General features: G+C 46.3%; 1 protein-coding gene across 3 annotated transcripts in view; it reads right to left on the reverse strand.

Annotated features, from left to right (window-relative positions):
- The window catches only part of FBN1 (fibrillin 1), a 215,608-nt gene extending 193,835 nt beyond the window's left edge, over nt 1–21,773 (reverse strand). Inside the window, exons 1-2 of one of the 3 annotated variants that reach the window (XM_079953094.1) lie at nt 21,604–21,762; nt 20,799–21,211 (exon numbers count right to left, since the gene is read on the reverse strand). In XM_079953094.1, coding sequence (XP_079809220.1) covers nt 20,799–21,019 — 221 coding nt within the window. In that variant the 5' untranslated portion in view covers nt 21,020–21,211; nt 21,604–21,762. Of the gene's footprint in view, nt 1–20,798; nt 21,216–21,603 lie in introns of those variants that run through there. The other 2 variants (XM_079953096.1, XM_079953095.1) reach the window with 2 other exon arrangements.
- Between the last annotated feature and the right edge of the window lie 4,960 nt (nt 21,774–26,733).

Raw genomic sequence — 26,733 nt, forward strand, 5'->3', positions numbered from 1 at the left:
CCATCTCCAAGGACATGGAGGCACCAGCAATGGTGTGAAGAAACCTTGCAGGCCCAACTCATTCAAAGGAGTGCCTGTTTACTTGCCCAGTCCTATGACCCTAGCCACTTGCTGCGCTAAGAGCTGTACCCACCCTGGTCTTCAAAAGGAAAGTGCAAGGGACATATCACTTGTTGGATCAATGTCTTAGCTTACTCTTAGCCATGGACCTATAACTCTTATACACCTGCTGAAATCTTGTAACCTGTGCCTTGCCTATGTAACTTAAAGTCTGTGCATTAAAGTCTTTAGCAGAAATAAAGCTGGGAGTTACGAGTTCTTCGTCCAGCCATGAGAGCCAGGACACAAGGAAGCCAATCTAGTATGAAAATGTATATTATTACAAAAGACTAGGGATGGAAGGATCTGTCTACAGTGGTACCTCGGGTTACGAACTTAATTTGTTCCGGAGGTCCGTTGTTAAGCCGAAACCGTTCTTAACCTGAGGCGTGCTTTCACTAATGGGGCCTCCCTCTGCCGCCGTGCCACCACTGCGCGATTTTCTTTCTCATCCTGGGGCAAAGTTCTCAACCTGAGGTACTACTTCCGGATTAGCGGAGTTTGTAACCCAAGGTACCACTGTACTGTGGTTCTCTCCCTTTTTCATTTTTCCAATCTCCACATTTCTGCAGAAATCTGATAATTGTTTTCCCCACCCCACACACAAAAATCCTCATGAACACTTATCAGCACTCCCCCCCCCCCCCTTTAAAAACCATATTTGTGTAGTTTGGTATCAAGTTCACCTTTTTGCAAGCAATTTCCCCCAGTATAATGCATTTGGTGTGTTATATTCACCAATGTATTATTTTTTACATACACTTTCCTCCTAATATATGCGTTTTTGTTAACACTGGTTGGTGAACTGCATTGCAAAATTTGAGCAAGTGGAAATTTCAAATGATGGCTGTGTTTTGGTTCTCACATTGTTATGGACAGCGCAAATTTGGTAAGATTCCCCTTTAATAAATGGGAACTTAATTGAATGTGTTTCCCTATCCCCAACAAAACACCCACTGCTAGGATTTCAGGGAACCCCAGAACACAGTTCGAAAGCTACAGCCTGGTTCAGCCATGCTTATCTGCAATACACAAAAACAAAAGGCAGCCCAAGAGATTAGAATAGCCATAAAAAGCCTCCTTGCAGCACAGGAAGTGCTGAATTAGACTGTCCCGCAACTGCCCCTGCAATGACCCTTCCCAACCAAGCAGAAACCCAATTCTGGGCAAGAGACACTCTGCCCATCTATCAGCTCCCTAAGGAGCAACAACGCTGATCACCAGCAGGGCTACAAACACTGCCGGAGGCAAAAGCATTCCATCAGAAGTTCTGGCACTTGCTGGCTAAGGCTGGCAAAAGTGTGGGAGTTGAATAAATTAAGGCTGGGAGGCTAGACAGAGTGGGAAGTGCAAGTCTGAGAACTCAGCAGACAGAGGAGTTAGCTGATAGATGCAGAAAGGATACAGTGAAAGTGGTTTGTCATAGAGTATGCAGGAAGGTGGTGGCTGTAGGGCGATCTAAAAGGGTATACATACACAGACACACAAATGCGCATTTGGAATATTTAAGAGGAAATCGCTGCTAACTGGGAACTCTAAGATTACGAAACAACACATTCCCCCCTCCCCACTCTGCCAGCAACCCCTGGCCAGCTTCCACTCTTCAAATAATCACAATTTTGAAACAACTCAAACATCTAACTGGCTGTTAGTTGCAGCAACTCGGCTGCCTTCTTTAAACCAGGCAAATGGCCATGAATTTATTTCTAAGAACTAAAGAAAAAGGAAGAGCTCGCCCTTTGCCTGGAATCTGACTTGGAAGACCTCTCCAGTTACCTGCTTGATGCAGGCACACACAGGAGCATACAAACCACCTCATATTGAGTCAGGCCATTGGTTCCATCTTGCTCTTAGGATCATAGGTCTGAGTCCCACGTTGGGCAAAAGAGTCCATCATTGCAGGGGGCTGGACTAGACAGCCCTCGTGGTCCCTCCCAGCTTGATATGATACGATTTATTGTCATTGTCCCACACAGAACAACGAAATAGAAAAAATCTACACCAGACATTCGAAAACCAACAAGCCTGCTATCCCAGCTATCCCAGCCTGGTTAACCCCCTAAAAACTCTGATACCCCATAATTAAATACAATATACTACCTTACACTGCATTTAAAACCAAAATCGTATTTGTTTAGAAGCTGTTCTGTGAAAACTCAAGGCTACAAAAGTAAAAATTCAAAAAATAGTAGGTCATACCACCTTTCCTGCCATGACACCCAGTCCAAAGTGGGTTTTGCAAGTTTAATGCATGGGGTTTCCATACTCATTCAAAGCTAGAGTTAAGGTGGATCAACAGGATGCAATAGCTTCAGACAGCAGATCCCAGAGGAGACAAATTCCCTGCTTCCATAGAATCTTTGTTTGCCTAGCACTGACTGGCAATGGTTCTCCACTGCTTCAGACGGGAGGTGCTTGGATTGAACCTGAGACTTTCATAGAATCATAGTGGGAAGGGGCCTCAAGGGTCATCTAGTCTAACCCCCTGCCATGCAGGAATCTCAGCTAAAGCATCCATGACATGGCAAAGCAGATGAATCAACACTGAGCTATAACCCTTACATCTCTGTGCCATTAAAGAGAGAGAGCAGGAACAGGTTTTAAAAGTGTCTAAGTACAGCACTGCATTCGCTGTATTATAGGAACATAGTTAGCCGCCTTATACTGTATCAGATCATAGGTCCATCTTGCTCTATATTGAATACTTGGACTGGCCGCAACTCTCCAGGGTTTCGGGCAGCAGGCTCTCCCAGCCCTACCTGGAGATAACAGGGACTGAACTCTTAGGACTTTCTGCATGCAAGGCAGATGTTCTACCACTGAGCAACGTCCTTTCCCATTATCACAGTCAGCACTGCAACAATATCCTTGTGGAATACAGAGCTCTGATGCAAACACAGGAGTTTCTGGTAAAGCACAATTTTCCCCACTCTCTGGAAAGTCAGGAAAAGTTCCATATGCACTTTTATTGCATTGGTGGTGTTGACCCCAAAACTATAGCAAACAGCAAAACCATTTCAACACACACAAGTTATTCCGGGCCAAGATGTGAGAGTTGGCATGTACACAGTGATGAACTTTTCTTGCTTACATTTAAGTAAAAGCGAACTGTACATTTAATCAAAACAAATTGTCTCCTTTTAATCTTGTTTCTGTGAATTACAACTGTAAAACCAGCTTTTTTTATATAATTACGGTAATTGCACTTGATTATGGGATGAAATTTGGCTCTCACATCATTATGACATAGAGTAATGATATTCTGGAGGGTTTGAGAACCACTTTTTATAGACAACATTACATAAGATAAAAACAACTTATATGATTCTCTGGACAAGCAAACTAAACCAAGTGCCCACCCAGAGTTAAACAAATGTTTATCTTATAAAGGAGGTGGTGATTGCTCCTACGACTCCTAAACCTTGTCCTTTGAACACACACACACACAACACCAAAGTGTATATTTCCCATGTGAAATTGGTTTTTTCCCCTATGGTTTATCACTTCCCTTTCTCTGTTACTCCTATGCAAATTTGGCTTGAAATTTCTCTAACATGCTTCATTCCAACTTTTGTAATTTTATTGTGCTTGTTGTAATGTAGGAGAGGTGGAATAAACAGACTCCGATTAGTTAGTTAGTTAGTTAGTTAGTTAGTTAGTTAAACATTACAGAAAATTCATTTTAACATATTGGCCCAGTATACACTTAAGGCTTAACCACAGAATTATGATTGGCAGTACAATGGTACCTTGGGTTAAGTACTTAATTCGTTCCGGAGGTCCGTACTTAACCTGAAACTGTTCTTAACCTGAAGCACCACTTTAGCTAATGGGGCCTCCAGCTGCCGCCGCGCCGCCGGAGCACAATTTCTGTTCTCATCCTGAAGCAAAGTTCTTAACCCGAGGTACTATTTCCGGATTAGCGGAGTCTGTAACCTGAAGCGTATGTAACCCGAGGTACCACTGTAACTGTAGTTTGTTGCCTTTATTCTGTTAAGATCGCAAACATGCAATGAAAACCATAGTTTAGCATGTCAAGCAAAGGTTGTGCTCACAGAGGATGAATATAAGGAGGCCCAGAGAGAAGGTAGAGGGACAGGGAAATTGCCTTAGCCATGGTTTGCTTTGTTCAGACGTAACACTTAATGCAAACCATGATTTGCAAACCCATTTACATAAAGGGGAGGAATTTAGACAGGTACACTCTGTGCAAAACACCCAAGGTTCAATTCCTGCCAACTCCATTCTAAAGGTTGGGAAACTGGTGAGACACTGGAGAGCTGTTGCCTTAAGCGAGTGTGAGGAAAGCTTCCAAAGCAAAACATTAAGATACATCAGAGAATCCGTAATGAAGAGAGAGGCCATCAATATGCATTGGAATGTGAAGGGAAAGTCAGTCAGAAGTGAACCTCCATCAAACATTTAAAAAAAAGCATGCTGGAAAGAATATGTGTTTATAGCCACTTCGGGAGAATTCTGTACACAAGAAGCTGGCGAAACGCAAGCTGATTTAAGCAGAGCCGGGTGTAAAATTACACCAAATGCAAACCCTGTTCAGGAGCGAGGTTACTGCCAGCTGAGCTGCCCCAAATCTGTCAGAGCAGGAAATATGCCTTTGAAATAGTGTTTGACTTACCATACCCTTTTTGCCAGGTCTCATGACTGAGCTGAACAGGGTTAGGATCCAGCTTAAGTTTCCCCTGCCTCCGCCACACCTCAGTTAGCATCAGTTAGCATCAGCTGAGCCCTGGCTGAAGCAGGAAATGCAAGTTACACCAGATTATCTTCAGCTGAGCCAGGATCATCACCTCAACCCACCTGAGCTTGAAATGTCCCAACTCAGCTGAAGATCTACTACACACTTTGGTTGCCATACATTCAGAATTTCCAGGACATAACTGTCCGGAAATCGCTGCAACTTCTGGGGAAATCTGGACGTATGGCAACCCCTTTGACAGTGTTGTTTTTGACACCCCTACTGCACTCTAAATTGCTCGTCCCTGTGAATCTTGCAATACGTTTAACCCCTCACCTCACTGTTATTTGTTGAATTTATTGTGATATTGTTGAGCTGTCATTCTGAAATGGAACCATTAAACATGTCTGATTAGACATGTCGCTAGATTTTGGCGATTTTATGTATTTCAGCACCTGAAAGTATATAAGTAAATAAAATAATAGCAAGATGTTATGTACTACATTACGTTATTTGAAACAGTGTTCCCTAATCTTACACTTTTGTGCAAGAAGCCCATGGGAAGGGCTTTTTTCCTGCTATGAAAGTGAGCCGGAAAACATTTCAGATAAAATAAATAAAATATAAAGTTCAAATCGTGGACTGCCTGTAACAGTATGACGAGGCATTTCTGGTGGGCATTAATATTGTTCTACAAGTCATTAGCAAGGTCACTTTTGGAACCCTTTGCCTAGTTTCCATGAGTTGCGTTCCGTACAGATTAATTCAAATAAGCAATGACACAAGAAATGCAGAAAATACAAGCTGTTGAGAGAATTTCTAGCCTGTCCTATTGAAATACACACAGGTGTTGGGCAGGCCAGAACAACAGGATTCCAACAGCCTTGTTCATTTCAATGGATCTCAAAGTAGACTGCTTCTGTTAGCAGTGTTGATTCAGCTTTCTCCAGTTACACAGTGCAAGTGAATGGTGAGCCTGAGCCAATAATATAATGGTCCTTCTATTTGACAGTCAGAAGCAAATGGCCATCCCATAACCATTGCTGCCTTCCTTCTCCCTTGTCCTCACTCACCCCCTCTCTGTTCCTCCTGTGCCCTTAATCCCTCCTTATTTACCTTTTTGCTCCATTAATAACAAACAGGCCCAAGAAGTAACACTCAAGCCCTTGACTAAGAATATATTTATTTCAGCATCCTGCCTTAATTCAGCAGGAGGAGAGAGGGGGAAAAAATGAGAAGCAGAACAGCTTTGCAGATGGACTGGGGATTCTGCAGCTGTGAGGCCTGGATAAAAGTCAGGAATTCAAAATGACATGCAGCAACGCCAAACACTTTACTGACCTCAGTTTCGATCACACTGAGAATGGCCAACACAGGGGGACCTCTGCAAAATATTACAGAAGCTTCTCAACATTGCTGGAATGGGAAGATTTCGTACAATCTGACAGAGGGGTGCCATTCTCACTTTAAGTGGGAAACAAACAGCACAATTCCTAGGGGCGAGTTCCTTTGTTACTCCATGCGCCAATACAACAATCGGTTCCATGTCTGACACTATGCCACTGTGAGAAGGAAATGCTTGGCTAGATGTGTCTTTCATCTGATCTGACCGGGCTTTTCTGAGCAGCTTTTGATGACTAAATCTTGGACCATCCTAGGCTTACCATGCCATCTTCCGATAAGTGAAGAATTTCCTCATCAAGAGATTAAATAGAAGGTACCTCATTTTCACAGACAAAGGCTGGATCTAGACACATCAAAAAAGCGCTTCCAGAAAACCTCATAAGAGGGAAATCACGTTGGTGAAAGGCAGGACTCCACAGCGCCATCTGGTGTCACACACATACAAAATGAATTTTCTTTACTAACGTAGCTGAATCCAGGGATCCTTATGATCTTTGCAAAACATATCCCTATATGAACCTGCCCCAGATGATAAGATCCTTAAGTGAGCACTTTCTCTTGGTTGCATCAACATCAGAAGCACAGTCGGTGGTGACACAAGGAAGAGCCTTTTTGGTGGCTGCTCCCATATTGTGGGATTCCCTCCCAAGAGAGGTTAGATCAGCTCCCTCTTTTCTACCCTTCTGCAGGCAAACTAAAACCATCCTGTTCAGACAGGCCTTTGGAAATCAAGGTGCAGACAGTGCTGATCACTGACAACGCTACCAGGGCAAACTGTTTTAACTGGTGGTTCTAAATACGTTTTGATGTATTTTAACTATTGGTTTTAACTAGTTTCTGTTTATTAGTTTGTATTTTGGAATTACGCTTTTAAACCATAAAATCCCAGCTTGGGAGAAAGGTGGGATACAAATAAATTAAATAAATAATAACAAAAACAATAAAGTGAGGGGTATAATCCTCTGCAGTGTTGGATGTGCATGTTGGATGTACACAGCAAGCAGCCTTATACCAGGAATCTTCCACAAGCAAAACATGTGTTCTGCTGAACTATGCCCCTCCATGCTCATCTTCCAAATCAGTTTCTACAGATTAAATGCACAGAATTTTTAAGCAAGCACTTCACACTCACTAACGTAAATTATATGCAGTTGAGACTTTCCTTGAAGATTGGGCCTCATTTATAGATCAGGTATGGTGAGGGGAGAGCCCTTGGCCCCCCTGAAGCTGTTAAAGTACGTCCTATGAGCCCCAAGAAGAATGGTCAGTAACCATGGATGGTGAGAGTTGTGGTTCAACAACATCTGGAGGGCCAAAGGTTACTCACATCCGTTACAGACGACTGGAAAGAAATAAGTGGATATATAGTGGCATGCATTAGCAGAATGGAACTTGTCTTTCCACTACAGCTCCCCACCCCTTCAAAATCAGATCCTGATGGTTGTGGAGACCCTTCAAAGATGATTTAGGGGGCCACAGGAGGAGGAGGAGAGGAAATGAAAGTGTCACTGTGCCAGATGAACTCCACTGGTACTGCTTGGATACAACCCATAGATTTATTTTTTATATATACACACACACACAATAAATGCAACTATTGACTATTATATAACCACCAGTTAGACAATATCTCTGACAAATTTGTGACAGTTGAAGGATGAAAATGCTTGTGTTGCTCTTCTATCTCTCCTTTCTGTTTTCATTTGTCATTTATGTCCATTAATAGTACCTGCTGACACTGAGAATAGGTTTAGTAAGAGTAAGCCACACTCAGTGGGATATATGTATTGGTAGACATAACATTCCCTCAAACACTTACAAGGAAGTAAGTCCCACTGAATGCAGTTGGATTACTTCCAAGTAAGCATCCATAGGATTGTGCTACTTTTTTATTTTAATGGGCTGTGTTCCAAGCTCCCGAAGGAATCACCTCCCCTACCACTTAGCTATGTATGTGCGCTCTCGCTCTCTCTATATGTATTTCTAGTGAACCCAGATAGCTATAAAGCATAGAGCTTTTATTGGCTTTGATGTGGAAGCAGATGACCAAACTCTGTAGCTCCACTACACGAAATAGACATAATAGTGGCCAGATTTAGCTTGACAGAACTCTGCTTCCTAACTGCACCCACAAAGATGCTCAAAGTGAGATGTATGCAACACAAACAAGCAGCAAGTCACAATTTGTACTAAGTGAACACAAGGGTTAAAAGAAACATGTTGCTGAAGGGCCTGCTGCCAAGGACAGAACAAAAAGATCCTGATTCATAAATAGTGGTTTCGAATGTTGCTCAATGACAGCAATCGTAAAATTGAGGCAGGCTAGAAAGGCAGTATTGCAAAAATCAAAACTGTATTGTATTGCACTAAGCCTCACTGGAGAAAATAGGACATAGCCATCCTTCTTGGTCTGCTAGCGCAAGAGCCCTTGCGCTAAGGGATGTCAGAGTTTAAAGGCTGAACAACAAAGGAATCCAATGCCACCTGCACTAGCAGAAGCTTCTTACATTCTGCCAGCACAACAAGTGTTGACTTTACCTCAAGAGCATTGGATGAAGGTACGTTTTTGGTTGAAATTGCTTTTAGGTGTTTTTGATTTGTATGTTTGGCTCTGTTTTAGAATGCTTTTGCTTTGTTTTTGTTTTTAAATTGTAGACTGTTTGCCACCTGGGCTCCTTTGGGGAGGAAAGGCAGGATATACAGTACATACAATAAATAAATAAAATTTAACTTGGCACAACATGAGATACAACCCAATGGTCCCAGGACATGGGCTTGAAAGAACATGATGCAATTACCCTGCAAAAGCTAAGTACCGGTATGTCTGGGTGTGGTCAGGACCGGAATGCGAGACGGTATGGAACCTTGCCCCTGAAGTATCATGAGGATTTTATCTAAAACAAGGAAAGGAAGTTTGAGCCTCCAGAAATGGAACAATGGAGAGAGCCTTCTTGGTGGCTGCTCCCAGACTTTGAAACTCCCTTCCTGAAAAAGCTAGACTGGCTCACTCTTTCTTGTCCTTGCACTGGCCGCTGAAGACTGTTATATTTCAACAGGCATTTGGGTACTGGCTGTTTTTAAGTAGTGCTGTGCTGTTTGTTTATCTTTATTTTAATAGATCTGTTTTTATATTGTTTTAATTATTGTTTATATCATTATAAAGGTAAAGGTAAAGGTACCCCTGCCCGTACGGGCCAGTCTTGACAGACTCTGGGGTTGTGCGCCCATCTCACTTAAGAGGCCAGGGGCCAGCGCTGTCCGGAGACACTTCCGGGTCACGTGGCCAGCGTGACATCGCTGCTCTGGCCAGAGCCAGAGCCAGAGCCAGAGCCGCACACGGAAACGCCGTTTACCTTCCCGCTGGTAAGCGGTCCCTATTTATCTACTTGCACCCGGAGGTGCTTTCGAACTGCTAGGTTGGCAGGCGCTGGGACCGAGCAGCGGGAGCGCACCCCGCCGCAGGGATTCGAACCGCCGACCTTTCGATCGGCAAGCCCTAGGCGCTGAGGCTTTAACCCACAGCGCCACCTGCGTCCCTTATATCATTATAGTTAAATATAATTATATAGTTAAAAAGTAGTTAAACTATGACCTTTTATATGTTTTTAGCCTTCTGTATTTTACCTGTGTTGTTTTAATTTGTGTAAGCCACTTTAAGTCCCAATCTGGGGAAAAGGCACGATATAAATCAATATAATAAAAATAAATACTTGACCTTGACCCCTGGATCTCTGATCCTATATACAATTGCCTCAGTAAGACCCAGGACTGGCAAACAGCATACTACAAAATGCACATAATATAAAAACCCAGTTATCCAAACATTCTAGTTATCCAAACACAGTATGAACCCCTAGCAAATATGTGACTATTTGATTATCAATCAATAAGGCAATTTCAAGGAGTCGACATTTATTTCTTTTTCTGCTAGGTTTTTTGAGCTGATGTTCTCTTGAATTCTTGTTTTCCTTTTGCCTGCTGGAAGCACATGTCATAAAGGCAGGCTACTTCCTGATAAGATGCTCACTGACAACACGCAGGAGTCACTTTAGAAAGTGCACCTTTCGGGCATTCATCTGACTTCACATGTTGCTCCCAGTTTCAAAGGCATCTTGCCATCTAACTCTGCCTGGGTACATAGCATGGCACTGTCAGCAATGAAAACAGCCAGCCAGGTGTGCCAGCCAGAAGCTGAACGAAAGAGCATTTGAGGTTTTTCCCGCCTAAACCAATATTTACCAGTATGGTAAGTCTGATTTTCTCAAGCAGGCTTTTAGTGGTAAATATTGGTTGGAAACGAAAAAACCCATAAGCCTTAATTATAAACTGGGATATTAGAGTTACCACTGAGATATTTGAGAGACTAGCCCTTAACAAATCAAGTGGGATTTGAACCACAGAAGGGAGAGGAGCTTGCATTTCAAATTGCATTTCTGGAGAGAAAAGCGGGATAAGTATGAATTTTAGAAGCGTAATATGAATGCTATTTTCTTAATTTGCATTTTTGATTAACCTTAATTGCAAATCATAGGAAAGGTAAGAAGCTATGAAGGGAATTGAAGATCAGCCTGTCACCACTGGATGAGACTCGCCTCTGACTTCAGAAATTTCACAACACACTCCAAGTCTTTTTGGCAGACATGGGGATAGTAAATTTGTGTAATTACTCACTCACTCACTTACTCACACACAATTCCTGAAATGCTGAATACGCCATCAAAATCCAGGCTTTATCTAGAGTTGGAGGCAGCTGAGGAAGACTTAAAAGCCCCTTCCTCCACAACCAGACTGGAAAAGTTAACAGGCTAGCACAAGAGGGACAGGTTAGTCTGTTCCTCCTCCTCCAGTCTGCTGATAGAAGGCCATTCTTTTAGTCTGAATGAAGTAACATGACCTACAAGACTTTTAGCAGGCTAGTAAGAAATCCTCAAAGCAAGTAACATCTGTGGGCTCATTCACAAGCCAGGATTAGAATGATGAACCAGAAAGATACACATTCAAGTTCACGCCATGAAGCACACTGGGTGATCCTCACAGGGTTGTTGTGAGGATAAAATGGAGGAGGGGAATGATGTACTTACTATTGCCTTGAGCTCCATGGTGTAAAAATGGAATAGAAATAAAAACAAAGTCAGGAGTTCTCATTTTACTGCATCACATTTCATGATATTAGCCCACTTATTCCAAATATCCTGCAAGATAATTCAGTAGGCAACACATGGAAGGAAATATGAAATCAAAAAATAAATTTGGAATCTAGCCCATTTGCTGCAAGAATCTTCCTTATCTAACCATGACTATGCACATCAGTGATGAAGAACCTATGGCCCTTCAAATCTTGTTGGGACTACAGCTTCCATGAGCCCCTGCCAGCACGGCCAATAGTCATGGTAATGATTGGGAGATGTAGTCCAGCAACACCCTGCCTCACGTGGACAAGAGATTCAAACAACATCACCTCTACAGATTCTACAGTACACTTCTATGAAATACTGCATTCCAGACAGCACTGCACATCATCAGGAAGCAACAAACCTGCTATTCTTGCCACAATTATATTAGGATAATCAATAATGAGAACAAGCTGAGATCTCCACAACGGTTCCAGGGTGATGTTGTTATACAGTGGTACCTCGGGTTACATACGCTTCAGGTTACAGACTCCGCTAACCCAGAAATATTACCTTGGGTTAAGAACTTTGCTTCCGGATGAGAAAAGAAATTGTGCAGTGGCGGCGCGGCGGCAGCAGGAGGCCCCATTAGCTAAAATGGTGCTTCAGGTTAAGAACAGTTTCAGGTTAAGAACGGACCTGTGGAATGAATTAAGTACGTAACCAGAGGTACCACTGTACTCACATATCTCCTCCCCATCTTCCTTTCACACATAGGTGCCGACCCCCTGGGGCCCTGGGCACCCACAGAATTCCCCATGAAGGGGCTGGGCGGGCACCCACACATTTTGGTGCAAGGGCCATGCATGCTGACCCACGGCTGCAGGGCCAAGCTGGCACTCCTGCATACAAAGCTAAACCCTGTATCAGGATGGTTTTTTAGCCCATACTATCTAGAAGACCCTGCTTCAAAGCAGGGCTTTAAATGCTGGCTCATGAGATCTCAAAATTCAAATGAACACCAGTTCAGTAATTCTGCACTACACATAGCAAGGTGGTTTAAAAAACCTGACAAAATTTGACACAGTTTTTTTAAAAAACAGCACAAACAACAATCTTTTATTCTTCTGAAATGTTTCAGGAAGCTCTTTCTGTTCATATGTTTGAGAGTCAAGTCAGAAAACGTTCTAAAAACAGATGGAGTCTACTTCCCCCCCAATCCACCCGCTGCTCTTTCTATCCAAACTACAGTTACATGAAAACAAAAGTCTACCCGCATCTGCTAATGATTTATACTGTAATTCTTAGGTCTCAGAATATATTTGGAGAAGAATGGACTGGGAGGTGGGGGGAGCTGTACGCATTTTCTTGCAAAATCTGAGGAGGATACAAAGTCAAAACATTTTTTAAAGACCCACTGATTTCAGAGGGGGGATTAAGCGCACTCTCAAAACTGCCCTCCCCACAGCCCTTTGAAAAGTGTAGGGCCTTAGATATGATGGGTTTGGCCAAATTGTACCCTGTGCTTTCTCATCTTGTTTTAACCTTGATTTATGCAACACATCCTCACTGTATCTGTAACTGCTAATATTGTTCATTCGTGATATTTCTCGCCGGTTTCAATATTGGATTATGGCAACAAGCTCTATGTGGGGTTTCCCTTGTATTTGGTCGAGAAAGTGGTGTTTGAGCAGAATGCTGCAGCAGCACAGTTGTTGACAGGAGTCAAGCACACCAAATCCCTGTTCAGAGTTTACACAGGCTGCCAATTTGTTAGCAGGTCAAATTCAAAATGTTAGAATTAGTATATAAAGCCCTTAACAGCTTGGGACCAGTTTACTTAAAATGACCACTCAACCATTTTGGTTGGCAGAACTGGCATTTCTAAAAGCACCACATAACGTTCTCTCTGCACTCATAAGGACCCAGTATTTAGTGTAGCCAGCTTCTACATTCTGGATCTCTCCACACACACACACCCGCCGAATGGTCAATAGCCAGGTGTATTCTCTGCATTCTTTCCAGCATCCAATAAAAACTTTTCCATTTGAGCAACCCTACTCATGCCATAGGGACATGGGTGATGCTGTGGTCTAAACCACAGAGCCTTGGGCTTGCTGATCAGAAGGTCGGCAGTTCAAATCCCCGCAACAGGGTGAGCTCCCTTTGCTTGGTCCCTGCTCCTGCCCACCTAGCAGTTCGAAAGCACATCAAAGTGCAAGTAGATATATAGGTACCACTCCAGTGGGAAGGTAAATGGCATTTCCGTTCACTGCTCTAGTTCACCAGAAGCGGCTTAGTCATGCTAGCCACATGACCTGGAAGCTGTCTGTGGACAAATACCGGCTCCCTCGGCCTATAGAGTGAGATGAGCCCTGCAACCCCAGAGTTGTGCACGACTGGAGCTAATGGTCAGGGGTACCTTTACCTTTTACTCAAGACATACAAAGGTTGATGTGGATTTTAATCTGTAATTTTACCTTACAATGTGTACCTTTACTGGTTGATTTTATTCATTTTGCTTTTCCACTAACTTTTTTTTTAACGTTGATTAAACAGTTGCTTCTACTTTAAAAGACAGCTGAAGTAGAATAAAGCAATCCCAAAATATTATTAAATATAACTGGGCAGTCAGTTTCAACTAAAATCATTACAAATTACCTCCAGCTTTGTTCAGTCAGATAAGATAATCTCTAGTAAGTATTTAGGGCTTCTGTTAAGATTGTGGAAATTTTAATGATATCATCTAATACTGTTAAGTAGCTCCCGCCAAGGAGGTTACTAAGTTGAAATGTATTTCAAAGTTAGTATTCCAAGCCCAGTTAAAAAGTAGTAATGGCTATCTTAGCTTCATTAATTTAAATGGGTTTACTCAGAGTAGGATTGGCACTGAATACAGCTCATTGTCTAATCCAGAAAACACAGTCAGTTAACAATGGCTACGTTCTGCCACACTGTCAGAGACATTATGCGCCTGAATACCTGTTGCTGTAAACTGCAGGTGAGCAGTTGTGCTAGGAGGCTTCCCACAGGCAGGTATCTGGTCAGCCACTATGAGAAGAGGACTAGATGGGCCAGTGGTTCATTTTATGTTCTCAATTCTAACCTGCCAATGAACGTGCCCAAACACAGGCTCATCTTCTCTGCAAGGACTAACAACAGACAAGCCTTAAAAGGGGACAGGAGGTTACAATAGACCTGGGAGTCAAGCCTGTTGCTTGTCCTCAACATTATCTCTAGTGTCCACCTAGACCATGAAATAAAGAGGCACAGAGTGCCTCCTGACACTGCTTCCATGAGGCCACTTAATCCCAGGATCTCCAGAGACAAGCAACCAGCAATGGCATGGCTTGGATAGCTCAGCTGACTAGAGCGTGGTGCTGATAACACCAAGGTTGCAGGTTCGATCCCCGTAAGAGACAGTTTCATATTCCTGCACTTCAGGGAGTAGGACTAGATGATTCCAAGGGTCGCTTCCAACTCTATGGTCCTTTCTAAGGCAACTAGACCAAGGATATGGAATCTGCAACACTGCAGCCCACATCAGCCCTGGGTAGTCTGTCAAATGGTCAGGGATGAGGCGAGTTGTAGTCAGGCAACATCTGTTGGGCCACAGGGTTCACCATCCCTATCATGTGTGTGTGTGTGTGTGTGTGTGTGTATAATTTTCTGTTTTACAATTTAGAACGTTCATTTAACCAACCTTAAAATATCAATGACTTCCCTTCTTCCCCTTCTATGGTTCCTTTTGCATAACAAAAATCCCTGCATATTTTATATAAACCAAGCCATTCAGTATTCCATTATTACATCCATCAAAACTTATTTACACTGCTGAATTTATCTTAATGCTGCCAACATTTTCAAGTGTACACTATTTCCCCCCATATATTCAATAAACATTTTCCAGTCTTCTTTAAGCATATGTTCTTCTTGTTCTCTTATTCTATATGTTAGATCCACAAGCTGTGCATATTCCATCAGTTTAAGTTGCCATTCTTCTTTAATTGGGACCTCGCTCATTTTGGGGCTAACAAAACACAGGCCGCAGTAGTGGCATGCCATAAATAACCTTTTCTGAAACCTGGTAATTTCCATCTGAATTATCCCCAACAAAAAGGACTCTGGGTTTTTTTGGGGGGTAAAGTGCTTTGCCATTCCTATGTTAAGCCTTCACCAGGACCATGTGCCAATTAGACTTGCTGCTGGAAGCCAAGAGAGCATCTCAGGCTAAGAAGATGTTGCTTCTTCAAGGAATGGAGTCAGAAAGAGATATGGCTGCCTCCCCTGTGCTGTTTTGTTACCTGCCCAGGTGAGGTCACGCCCACCTCTGGTCACATGCAGAGGAAGTCTGTCCCAGCCCAGGAGGAAACAGGAAGTTCCGACTGGCTGGTCCAGACACCCCCTTTTTATGTCCACTCTAGGAATGTTGTATTTGACTGCTCTGTGTTCCACATCCCACAACATGGAGCCCAGCATCCTAGGTTCAACACTCCAACAACTACGTCATACTGGTTCTATTTCCTTGCTTAATCAATGCAAGTATTCTTAAATTGATCTAAAAGAAACCCACAAAATAATACAGGATATACACAAAGGAACAGAAAAGGAGCAAAAAGAAGAGACAGAGAAACCTAAAATTACGTTGTAATTGAACCTATTACCTATAATATCAAACCCATTACCTATAATCCTGTCAAGCTCCATTAAAATTAGTGTGCGAAAGGCAGATTTAAATTAATTGAAGCATCCCTGCAAAGCTTACTTCAACCAAGGACCATAGGATATTTAGCAATTGCCTCTTTGCAAAGTAAACAACTAAAGAATATAACCTTCCTGGCTTTGTTTCCTCTTGGTAATGCTTAAGGGACGCAGGTGGCGCTGTGGGTTAAAGCCTCAGCGCCTAGGGCTTGCCGATCGAAAGGTCGGCGGTTCGAATCCCTGCGGCGGGGTGCGCTCCCGCTGCTCGGTCCCAGCGCCTGCCAACCTAGCAGTTCGAAAGCACCTCCGGGTGCAAGTAGATAAATAGGGACCGCTTACCAGCGGGAAGGTAAACGGCGTTTCCGTGTGCGGCTCTGGCTCGCCAGAGCAGCGATGTCACGCTGGCCACGTGACCCGGAAGTGTCTCCGGACAGCGCTGGCCCCTGGCCTCTTAAGTGAGATGGGCGCACAACCCCAGAGTCTGTCAAGACTGGCCCGTACGGGCAGGGGTACCTTTACCTTTAATGCTTAAAGGAGGCTTAAACCATTTTCCACATTCACTTAAGGTGGCCTCCTCCTGCCAGAGTTTTGACAACTTTGGAGTCAAAAGGAATGGCACTGGGAAGGCAGCCCAGGGACTCATGTGAAACATCACATCACGGACATACCAAATATTAGCCTGTGCAGCCGTGTAACACTGCAAAACAGTTTGGTAAGGCAAAACCAAAAGATGAGCACAAAACACTGGAAGAATGCAATTCCTGCAGTCATCATAGGCTTATATACAGTGGACGCTTGGGTTGCGAATGAGATCCATGCGGGATGCACGTTCTCAACCCGCAGCATTCGCAACCCGCAGTGGCGCGTCTGCACATGCGCGGGTTGCGATTCTGTGCTTCTGCACATGCGCAAAGCGTGATTTAGAGCTTCTGCACATGTGCGACTGCTGAAACCCGGAAGTAACCCATTCCGGTACTTCCAGGTTTCGGCGGGTCTGTAACGCAAAAAAACACAACCTGAAGCGTCTGTAACCCGAGGTATGACTACTATGAAAAGGAGTAAAATGAAGCAGGAGTGGGGGAACCTGTGGCCCTTCAGATGTTGGACTTCCACCAGCTCTGCCCTTCACAGTCAATGCACAGGGATGATGGGAATTGCAATCCAGGGTCACAGGAGCCTGCATAACTCAGTTGGTTAGAGCATGATGCTGATAACGCCAAGGTTTGATCCCTCTATGGGACAGCTGCATAACCCTGCATTGCAGGGGGTTGGACTAGATCTGTGATGGACAAACTTGGCCCTCCAGCTGTTTTGGGACCACAATTCCCATCATCCCTGACCACTGGTCCTGTTAGCTAGGGATGATGGGAGTTGTAGTCCCAAAGCAGCTGGAAGGCCAAGTTTGGCCATCACTGGACTAGATGATCTGTGGGGTCCCTTGCAACTCTACAGTTCTATGATTTCTACAGTTCCCCAGTCCTGTGCTAAAATGATCCCCAAACCATTTTTATAGGAGATCAGCAAAGGTGTTATCCAGAAGATAGCAAGCAACATTCAGAAGGCAACACTAATTGATTTCCATGCACTCTACCTTTGTATATGCTCGCACCACATCGCAGCCTCCCCAGCAACAGAAAAATCCAAAATTCACAATTCTGATCAAACTGGAAAGTCTTATGAGGTCACAAGGCTAGTCAAGACTGTATTCTTTAGAAATTCTACATGAAAACACACATTGAACATTCTCTCCCTCTCTCTCTCTCTCTCTCACACACACACACACATTCCTCCCCTCTTCAAAAAGCCATCTCTACTTTGAGTTAGCTTGTCAAATTTGCAAAACAAACAAACTAACAATTAGCACCCACTGAGGCTCTGCAAGATCATACTTCCCTGTTCTGGCATTGCAAATAAAGGAAGTCAACCCCTTCCTCTCTTACCTCCAAACACAGAATAATGTGGATGCATCCACCAACTACCACCAATCTAGACGTTCCACATGCAAGCCATTTACAGCATGTGTCCATTCATACATAAGTCACTCTGAGTTTAATGGGGCCTTATCGCAATCCCAGCGAGTTTGCATAGGATTGCAACTGTAGAGTTTAAGCAAGATAAACAAGAGGGCAATTAACAGAATGAGATGCCAAAGCTGCTGGCGGAACAGTTAGCCATAGCTGACTCTAGCAAGTGAGCCCAGGCACATTCTGAAGGAGAAAGAAGTGATAAAAGAACACCCACCATAGTGGGGCACTGACACTCACCTGACCTCTAGGTTGGCTGCATCACTACAGCGTACCAGGAGGTAGAGGGGGAAGGGAGAGAGTGAGGTTGGCAGGTGCAAAAATACTCTGGAGCCACTCCTGGCACTCTTGCCAGTAGGTTTCCACAGCACCGAACTGCCCACTCCCTTGCCTGCTACATCCCAGTATGCAGCAGGTCAGATGAGCAGCATCTCAACTGACCACCCAACCCCAGGATCAGTAGCTACCCCAATTTGGAGGAAGATTAATTCCCAATGCAAGGGCACAATCCATGGAGGAAGGTTTGCACGAGGCCACTCATATGCAGGTGAGGAGCATATTAAAATGACTGCGGAACTGACAAGCTTAGAGCCACTGAAAGGATACAACGTATCCCACACAACCAATACATCTGCACTAAACATTTGTGTCAAGCTGCCCTGCTCCTGTCCCATCTAGAAGCAGCGTTCGCACGTAATGCCAAGCTAAACCATGGTTTAGCACAAAAGCATTGGCTTCCAGGGAGGCGACTACAGCCACTTTGCTCTTCCCCAGCTCTTTTAGCTCAGTGCAATTTGGCAGCTAAGCCAAAGATGTAGTCCTTGTAGTTCTTGGCTTGTGGTTTAGGAGAGAGATTAACCATGATTCCAGGTTGATACAAAGCTAAACTTGGCCAAGGTGCCATGCTGTGCTGAGATAAAAGAGCCATAGTTTGGTCACCGAGTAGCTTGTTGGTAGGTATGGAGGGAGTTACTTAGGCAAAACCATCTATTTGAGCTATCATGTCCCCAATTTAGCCAACAGTGCAATTTATAATGCCACTGCACCAGTGCATTAAGCATTCACACATACATACCCTGCTCCCCCCTCAAATATAAAAAGGTAAAGGTACCCCTGCCCGTACGGGCCAGTCTTGACAGACTCTGGGGTTGTGCGCCCATCTCACTTAAGAGGCCAGGGGCCAGCGCTGTCCGGAGACACTTCCGGGTCATGTGGCCAGGGTGACATCGCTGCTCTGGCGAGCCAGAGCCGCACACGGAAACGCCGTTTACCTTCCCGCTGGTAAGCGGTCCCTATTTATCTACTTGCACCCGGAGGTGCTTTCGAACTGCTAGGTTGGCAGGCGCTGGGACCGAGCAGCGGGAGCGCACCCCGCCGCAGGGATTCGAACCGCCGACCTTTCGATCGGCAAGCCCTAGGCGCTGAGGCTTTAACCCACAGCGCCACCTAGGCTGTGTATGTCCATAGGCAAGAGTAGAAAAATGAGTTAATGTTGTGGGGAGCTAAACTCCTGCTTTAAACCAAGAGTTCTCTACGGATTTCAAAAGCAAGGAAAGCAGCACACCAGGTGGGCCAGATACCAGTCAACCTCTCCCCACACTATCCACCCAAAAGGTACACCAGGATCTCTTTTCCAGTGGCGTAGCGTGGGTTGTCAGCACCCGGGGCAAGGCAAGTAATTTGCACCCCCTAACCCGTGGATTTGCGCCCCTAACCCTAACCCCCAGATGTTGCGCCCGGTGCGGCCGATCCCCCCTGCACCCCCCACGCTACGCCACTGCTCTTTTCTCCAGCAATCCCCCAACCTTCACAGTCCTTGTGAATAAAGCCCATTCCCTAATCAACACAGGAAACTCTATTATACCAGGTCAGACTATGTAGCCCAATATTTTTTGGCAATTGTCACCTCTCATGTTGCTGGCTACCTGATCCTTTTGAAGTGGACGTTCCAGGGGTTGAACATGGTTCCCTTCTGCCTGCAAAGCACATCCTTGAGCTACAGTTCCTTAATTACCGGAACGTAGGGACAACTCTACAACACAACAGTGGGACAGAGAAAGCAAGAACCTGGGAAGCCCAGGGAACTTTAATCATTTCTTGCTAAGTTGTATTTCCAGGGTTCAGCTCAGGAAAACCAACAGAAACCTGTCACATCCAATGGGTTCATTCTAACAAGGAAGTCCAGCTTCCACCGGTTTCAGTTTGCATGGCCAACGGTCAAGAATGATGGGATTTGTAGTACAGCAATCACCCCTGCTCTGGCCCATGTCAGCTCATGTCAGAAAAAAATAGAAGAGGAGGAGGAGGAGGAGGAAGAAGAAGAAAAAGAGGAAGAGTGCTGCCAAGCTCACTTTTTCATTGCATGGGAATCTGACCATCTAGCGCAGAAGAACTCTGCCAAAGGTCTTTCCCACCATGGCTAACATCCTTTGTGGTAAAGCTGCCTGGAATCAAACCCTTCTGGATGCAAAGCATGTGTTCTAATGCAAGGCAAGGAGTGAACCCGGAGCAGTCCTGGAACATCCTAGCAGAGGAGCCGCATGCAGAAGAAAGCCCCAGATTCAAACGCAGTTTTAAGAAGATCGGTGAGCTGATGGTGGGGAAAGACCTCTGGAGAGTAGCTGCCAGCCAGAGCTGACGGTACCGGGCTAGGTTGGCAAACAGTCTGACCTGGGTATCAGGCAACTTCTTCCCCCGTCCCCTTCCCCTCCCTCCCCGCGCACCGGCCGGGCACCCGTCCCGCGCGTCATTCCAGGCAATTACCCTTTGAGCGCATCGTGCCCCGCGGCGCCTCCCGCCTGCCCTCTCCTCTTGGACCGGCTGGCTCGGCTGTTGGTTTCCTTCGCGGCGGCGGCGGCGGCGGCGACCACGTCCGTTTCCAAACTGCCTTCGGCAGCCCCTCCGCCCGGAGGGGAAGAGCAGGCGACCAGCAGCACAATAAATCCCAGCGTGAACCTCAGCAGCAGCAGCCCGGCCGGCCGCATCTTGCCGGTGGTGGTGGTGGTGGTGGCGACGACGCCGGCGGCTCCTCTCCTCGTCCTCCAAGTTTTCCACCCACCCTCCTTGCACTCGGATCGCGCCCGCGCCGCTGCAAGGGGGCTCGCCTGCCTGCCTGCCTGCCTGCCTGAATCCTCCGCTCCCGGGGCAGCTCGGCTTCAGCAGAGACTCTCCACTGGCTAGCTTAGGAAAGAGGGAGGGAGAAATAGGAACCGTTATTAGATGGGGGAAAGAGGCGACAGCATCGCCCCGGCGCCGCCGGCAACAGGCTCGCTCCCACAACCGCCACCCTTTTCCTGGCTGCCCCTCTCTGGCCATGCATGCCGCCTCCCCGCTCCCCCGGGGTAGCGCCGAGCCGTGCGCCCTTCTCTTCAGTTGAGCTCGCCTCGCCGGAGCATCTGCCCTCCCTCGGAGCGAAGAGCCTCCCCGCGCCAAAATTTCTCCTCAGGCAGCCCGCGTCTTCCAGGAGGCGCCTGTCACTTGGGGGACACCTCTGAGGAATGTGCTCCAAAGCTCCCCGCTTCCCACCCCCGTTTTATTTCAAAGAGAAAGCCTCGAAGGTTTGAAGGACCTGCGCCCACGGGAGAGCCTCCTGCTGAGGCTGCTGCTGCTGCCGGCCGAGGTGGTGCGAGGAGGGCTGCTCCGCCAGCCGTGGCCGCTGCATCCAGCACTGCTTGTGCCGCCTGCCGTCTCCTTCTTCCTTCCTTGCTCTCCTCCGTCTGCCTTCTCCTCCTTCGCCTCCTTCTCCTCCTCCTCCTTTTCCCCTCCCCTCTTTTTTTTCTCTTCTCTCTCCCCCCCCCCCCCCGCACCTCTTCAAGTATCGTCTGCGCGGCGTCTTTACAGCCCCCCTCCCTCTTTCCTTTCTCGCGAGAGGGAAGTGGGGGGAAATTTAGCCAAAACAAAACCCGGTTGGAAAAAAAACACACAGGGAGAGAGAGAGAGAGAGAGACGCGAGTTCCCTCTTCGCGCGCACGACGCGTCTCCTCGCGTTCCTCTCGCCTCACAACTTTTTTTTGCTTCGGTTTCTTTTGCGCGCCTTTTAGCAGAACGCAGCGCAAACCAAAGCGGCGCGAGGTGGGGGGGGGGGAGAGAGAGAGAGAAAGGGGAGGATGTTGGCGCAAGCGCCGCTCTCCCCCCCCCCCCCGACCTCCGGCTTGGCACTGCCGCCTTGCGCTCCTTCAGGGCGGCGCGGGCAAGGACGGGCACCCAAGGGCTTGGCAAAGTCGTCTAGACGGCAGATTAACCTTTCCTGTGATCCCGAAAGGCTGACCCACGAAGCGAAGGACACCCTGGTGCCAAGAGCTTGTGCCCGCCTGACGGCAGGGAAGCCATGGCAGCAGGTTCTAACCCAAACTCTTCACCTCCTCCACTGACGGGCTGAAGGAACCTGAAGGGTAGATGATTGGCGATTCCTGGCTTATATAACGCCTCATCTGCACTATACATTTAAAGCAGTATCATTATGCCACTTTAACACAGCCAAGGCTTCCCCCACAAAGAATGCTGGGAAGTGTAGTTCATTGAGGGTGCCAAGAGGCATTAAACAAGTAAAGGGACCCCTGACTGTTAGGTCCAGTTGTGGACGACTCTGGGGTTGTGGCGCTTATCTTGCTTTATTGGCTGAGGGCATAGCTGTCAACCTTCCCTTTTTTTGCAGGAAATTCCCTTATTCCAGCATTATTTCCCGCTGCTATCCCAGATTGTTAGATATCCCATGGACTGTCCCCGGGACAGGTGAGGCTGCTGATCCCTTATTTTCGAGGCTGCTGATCCCTTATTTTCAAATCTGAAAGTTGACAGCTAATGCAGAGGGAGCCAACGGTTGTGCGCAGACAGTTTTTCTGGGTCATGTGGCCAGCATGACTAAGCCGCTTCTGGCAAACCAGAGCAGAGCACAGAAACACCGTTTACCTTTCCACCAGAGCGGTACCTATTTATCTACTTGACTTTGACATGCTTTGGAACTGCTGGGTTGGCCGGAGCTGGGGCAGAGCAACTGGAGCTCACCCCGTCGCGGGGATTCGAACCGCCAACCTTCTGATCGGCAAGCCCTAGACTCTGTGGTTTAGACCACAGCACCACCCATGCTGAGAGGCGTTAGGACACCCCATTCCCCAAATGACCCCATTCCCCTATTGACCAAACTGCGAGAGGCAGTGGAAGACAGGAGTGCCTGGCGTGCTCTGGTCTATGGGGTCACGAAGAGTTGGACATGACTAAACAACATCATTCCCCCCCACAGCTACCATTCTCAGACTAGTTTAGCAGTCCATCCCTCTTTCCCCAAGAACTCTGGGAATTGTAGCTCTGTAAGGGGGGACAAGGGTCTTCTCCTAACAGCTATCAGCACCTTTATCAAACTACAGCTCCCAGAATTCTTTGAGGGGGAGAAGCTGTGACTGCACAGTGTGGCACTACACTGCTTCAAATGTAGTGTCAGGACAGAGAACACAAGAGTTCATGTCTAAAGTAGTTTAACCTATGGTTAGCAGACGTCCCCTTTCCCGGGGACAGTCGCTGGATTTAGAAATATGTCCCCGGATTTCATTTAATGTCCCCGGATTTATATTTTAAGTGTTGTAGATTTATTAGTAGGGAATGAATGTTGCATGATTGGTTCAACGGCACAAGACACATCATATGGGGACTTCTGGCAAGGCAAAATGGCGGGGGCCATGGCAGCGAGCAGCTCCTGAAACCAGCCAGAGCCAACTGTGCTACCAGGCTAGCTCTAGGCTGCTGAGACTGCCGCTGCTGCTGCCACTGCTGAGGCGGAACCAGGGATGCCGCTGACACACACACCTGCGACCCAAATTGAGCTGGGTACAAGAGTGCCCGGCCACCCAGCTGACTGCCCAGTGGCGCTCCGGGACCAGGAAAACCCTGGAGCCAACTCAGGGAGGAGAGGAGAAGGAGAAGGGAGAGAGAGAAAGAGGAAGGAGAAAAAAGAAGGGAGCCCCAACCTTGCCGCACTGCTGCCACCGCTGAGGAAGAGAGGTAGGAGAGCACCGGGAGGGCAAGGACACGTGGCCGAGCCCAGGCCCGACCCAAGCCTACTCCACGGCAGCTAGCACTCCAAGAGAGCGGGCCAGGGTCCAGAGGCAGGAGGACAGAAGGAGACCACGGAAGAGAAGATATTACTTCTTAATATTTCTTTTTAAATAACTTTATAAAAAACTTTTTTCTCTCTTTTCAAAAAAAAAAGTGTCTCCGGATTCTTTGAAAAAAATCTGGTAACCTTAGTTTAACCCAAATGATTAAAAGTCCTCTGTCACTTCTTTGGCAGGCAAAGTGCGAAAAGGGTAGACTTTTCAAAGGCAGCCTCTTTTAAACCCTGACAAGTGGTGGGCAGGAGAGTTGTTCACTACAACTATATTCTTTGTCTGTTTATTTACATCCCACTTTCCCTCCAAAAATGATATAAAGGTAAAGGTAAAGGTACCCCTGCCCGTACGGGCCAGTCTTGACAGACTCTGGGGTTGTGCGCCCATCTCACTTAAGAGGCCAGGGGCCAGCGCTGTCCGGAGACACTTCCGGGTCACGTGGCCAGCGTGACATCGCTGCTCTGGCGAGCCAGAGCCGCACACGGAAACGCCGTTTACCTTCCCGCTGGTAAGTGGTCCCTATTTATCTACTTGCACCCGGAGGTGCTTTCGAACTGCTAGGTTGGCAGGCGCTGGGACCGAGCAGCGGGAGCGCACCCCGCCGCAGGGATTCGAACCGCCGACCTTTCGATCGGCAAGTCCTAGGCACTGAGGCTTTAACCCACAGCGCCATATAGCAAACGAACAATAAGTATAGCAATTGGGGGAGAGGGGGGAATCAAGACAATTAGAAATAGTGATCTTGGTGTGTATCCAGTATTCTCTGTCTACCAGTATAAGGGCTGTTGTGCTAGCAGACTTGTGGATTATAATGTTGCACAACAGAGCAATCCGATGCAAGAATTGCACTAGTGGAGACTCATAGTGCAACAGATTGCACACTCTACTGCACAACAGAGTTGCCAGCAAGCTGCTTTTACAGTGGTACCTTGGGTTAAATACTTAATTCGTTCCGGAGGTCCGTTCTTAACTTGAAACTATTCTTAACCTGAAGACCACTTTAGCTAATGGGGCCTCCTGCTGCTGCCACGCCGCCGGAGCACGATTTCTGTTCTCATCCTGAAGCAAAGTTCTTCACCCTAGGTATTATTTCTGGGTTAGTGGAGACTAACCTGAAGCGTCTGTAACCTGAAGTGTATGTAACCCAAGGTACCACTGTACACAGTGTTCTGCCAGCGCAAAATATTTTGCCCACAAAACTAGCGAGTTGAGCTTACTGCTACATTGGATACAACACAATATCAACAGCGACCACCACCACAAAATCAACCCTATATATCAGTATGCTTGTGTGACATACATGGCTCCTTCTGTCCCCTCAACTGTATCTTTACAACAACCCTGTGAGGTAGGTTGGGCCAAGTCATGACCAGTCACCAAGCGAGCTTTAGGCATATGCCTTCATTCTTTAAGCCACTGTGTTTGTTTATTTAAAAGGCATACACTGCTTGGCTGTAAAAACAAAAAAAGTGGTTTATAAGAAAATATAAAACAATAAAATTATCAATAAGAAAAAAATCAACAATAATTTAAATCTTTCAGAAAGTTAAAAGAGTAATAGACTGAAAAGGAAATTAAAACTGGCACCAGCTTTCTAAGCACCTGTCTTGTCTAAATAAAAATATGCTGCAAAGAGTACAGTGAAGGTGCGTGCCTGATTTCAATAGGCAGAGAGCTTCGAAGTGTTGGTGGTGCCACACTAATAGATCAAGTTCTTACAGTGCTAGTTCTGCTGAACGAAAAGGGGTGAGGCAATCTCATAGGTAAACTGGTCCCGAGTTGCTAATGGATTTACTGTATTTGGCCACCTCATGAGAAGAGAAGACTCCCTGGAAAAGACCCTGATGTTGGGAAAGACGGAGGGCACAAGGAGAAGGGGACGACAGAGGACAAGATGGTTGGACAGTGTTCTCGAAGCTACCAGCCTGAGTTTGACCAAACTGCAGGAGGCAGTGGAAGACAGGAGTGCCTGGCGTGCTCTGGTTCATGGGGTCACAAAGAGTCGGACACGACTAAACGACTAAACAACAACTAACAGTAACAACACCTTGAACCTGACGCAGTAGCAAATCGGCAGCCAGTACAGATCTCTCTGAGCACAGGGGTTACAGGGTGACAACGCTTCACCCGTCAGTAATTGTGCTGCAGCACTTTGCACTAACTGCAGCTTCCAGTTACTTAATGTTACTAAATGCGTCTCCCTGGAAAGACTGGAAGAAAGTGAAGGAGGGTCTCCAGGTCACCACCAGTGCCTTCCAAATGCTAGGTCAGGGGTCAGCAAACTTTTTCAGCAGGGGACCGGTCCACTGTCCATCAGACCTTGTGGAGGGCCGGACTATTTTTTGGGGGGGAAGAACGAATTCCTATGCCCCACAAATAACCCAGAGATGCATTTTAAATAAAAGGACACATTCTACTCATGTAAAAATGCTCTGATTCTCGGACCGTCCGCTGACTGGATATAGAAGGCTATTGGGCTGGATCCAGCACCCAGGCCTTAGTTTGCCTACCCATGCGCTAGGCAGTACTAGCCAATTTGACTTTTTAACATAGGGTGCCGCTTAAAATTATTTGTTAGCGCTGCCAATATAAAACCA

This window comes from Podarcis cretensis (genome assembly GCF_951804945.1).
Source record: "Podarcis cretensis genome assembly, chromosome: 14".
Taxonomy (NCBI): domain Eukaryota; kingdom Metazoa; phylum Chordata; class Lepidosauria; order Squamata; family Lacertidae; genus Podarcis; species Podarcis cretensis.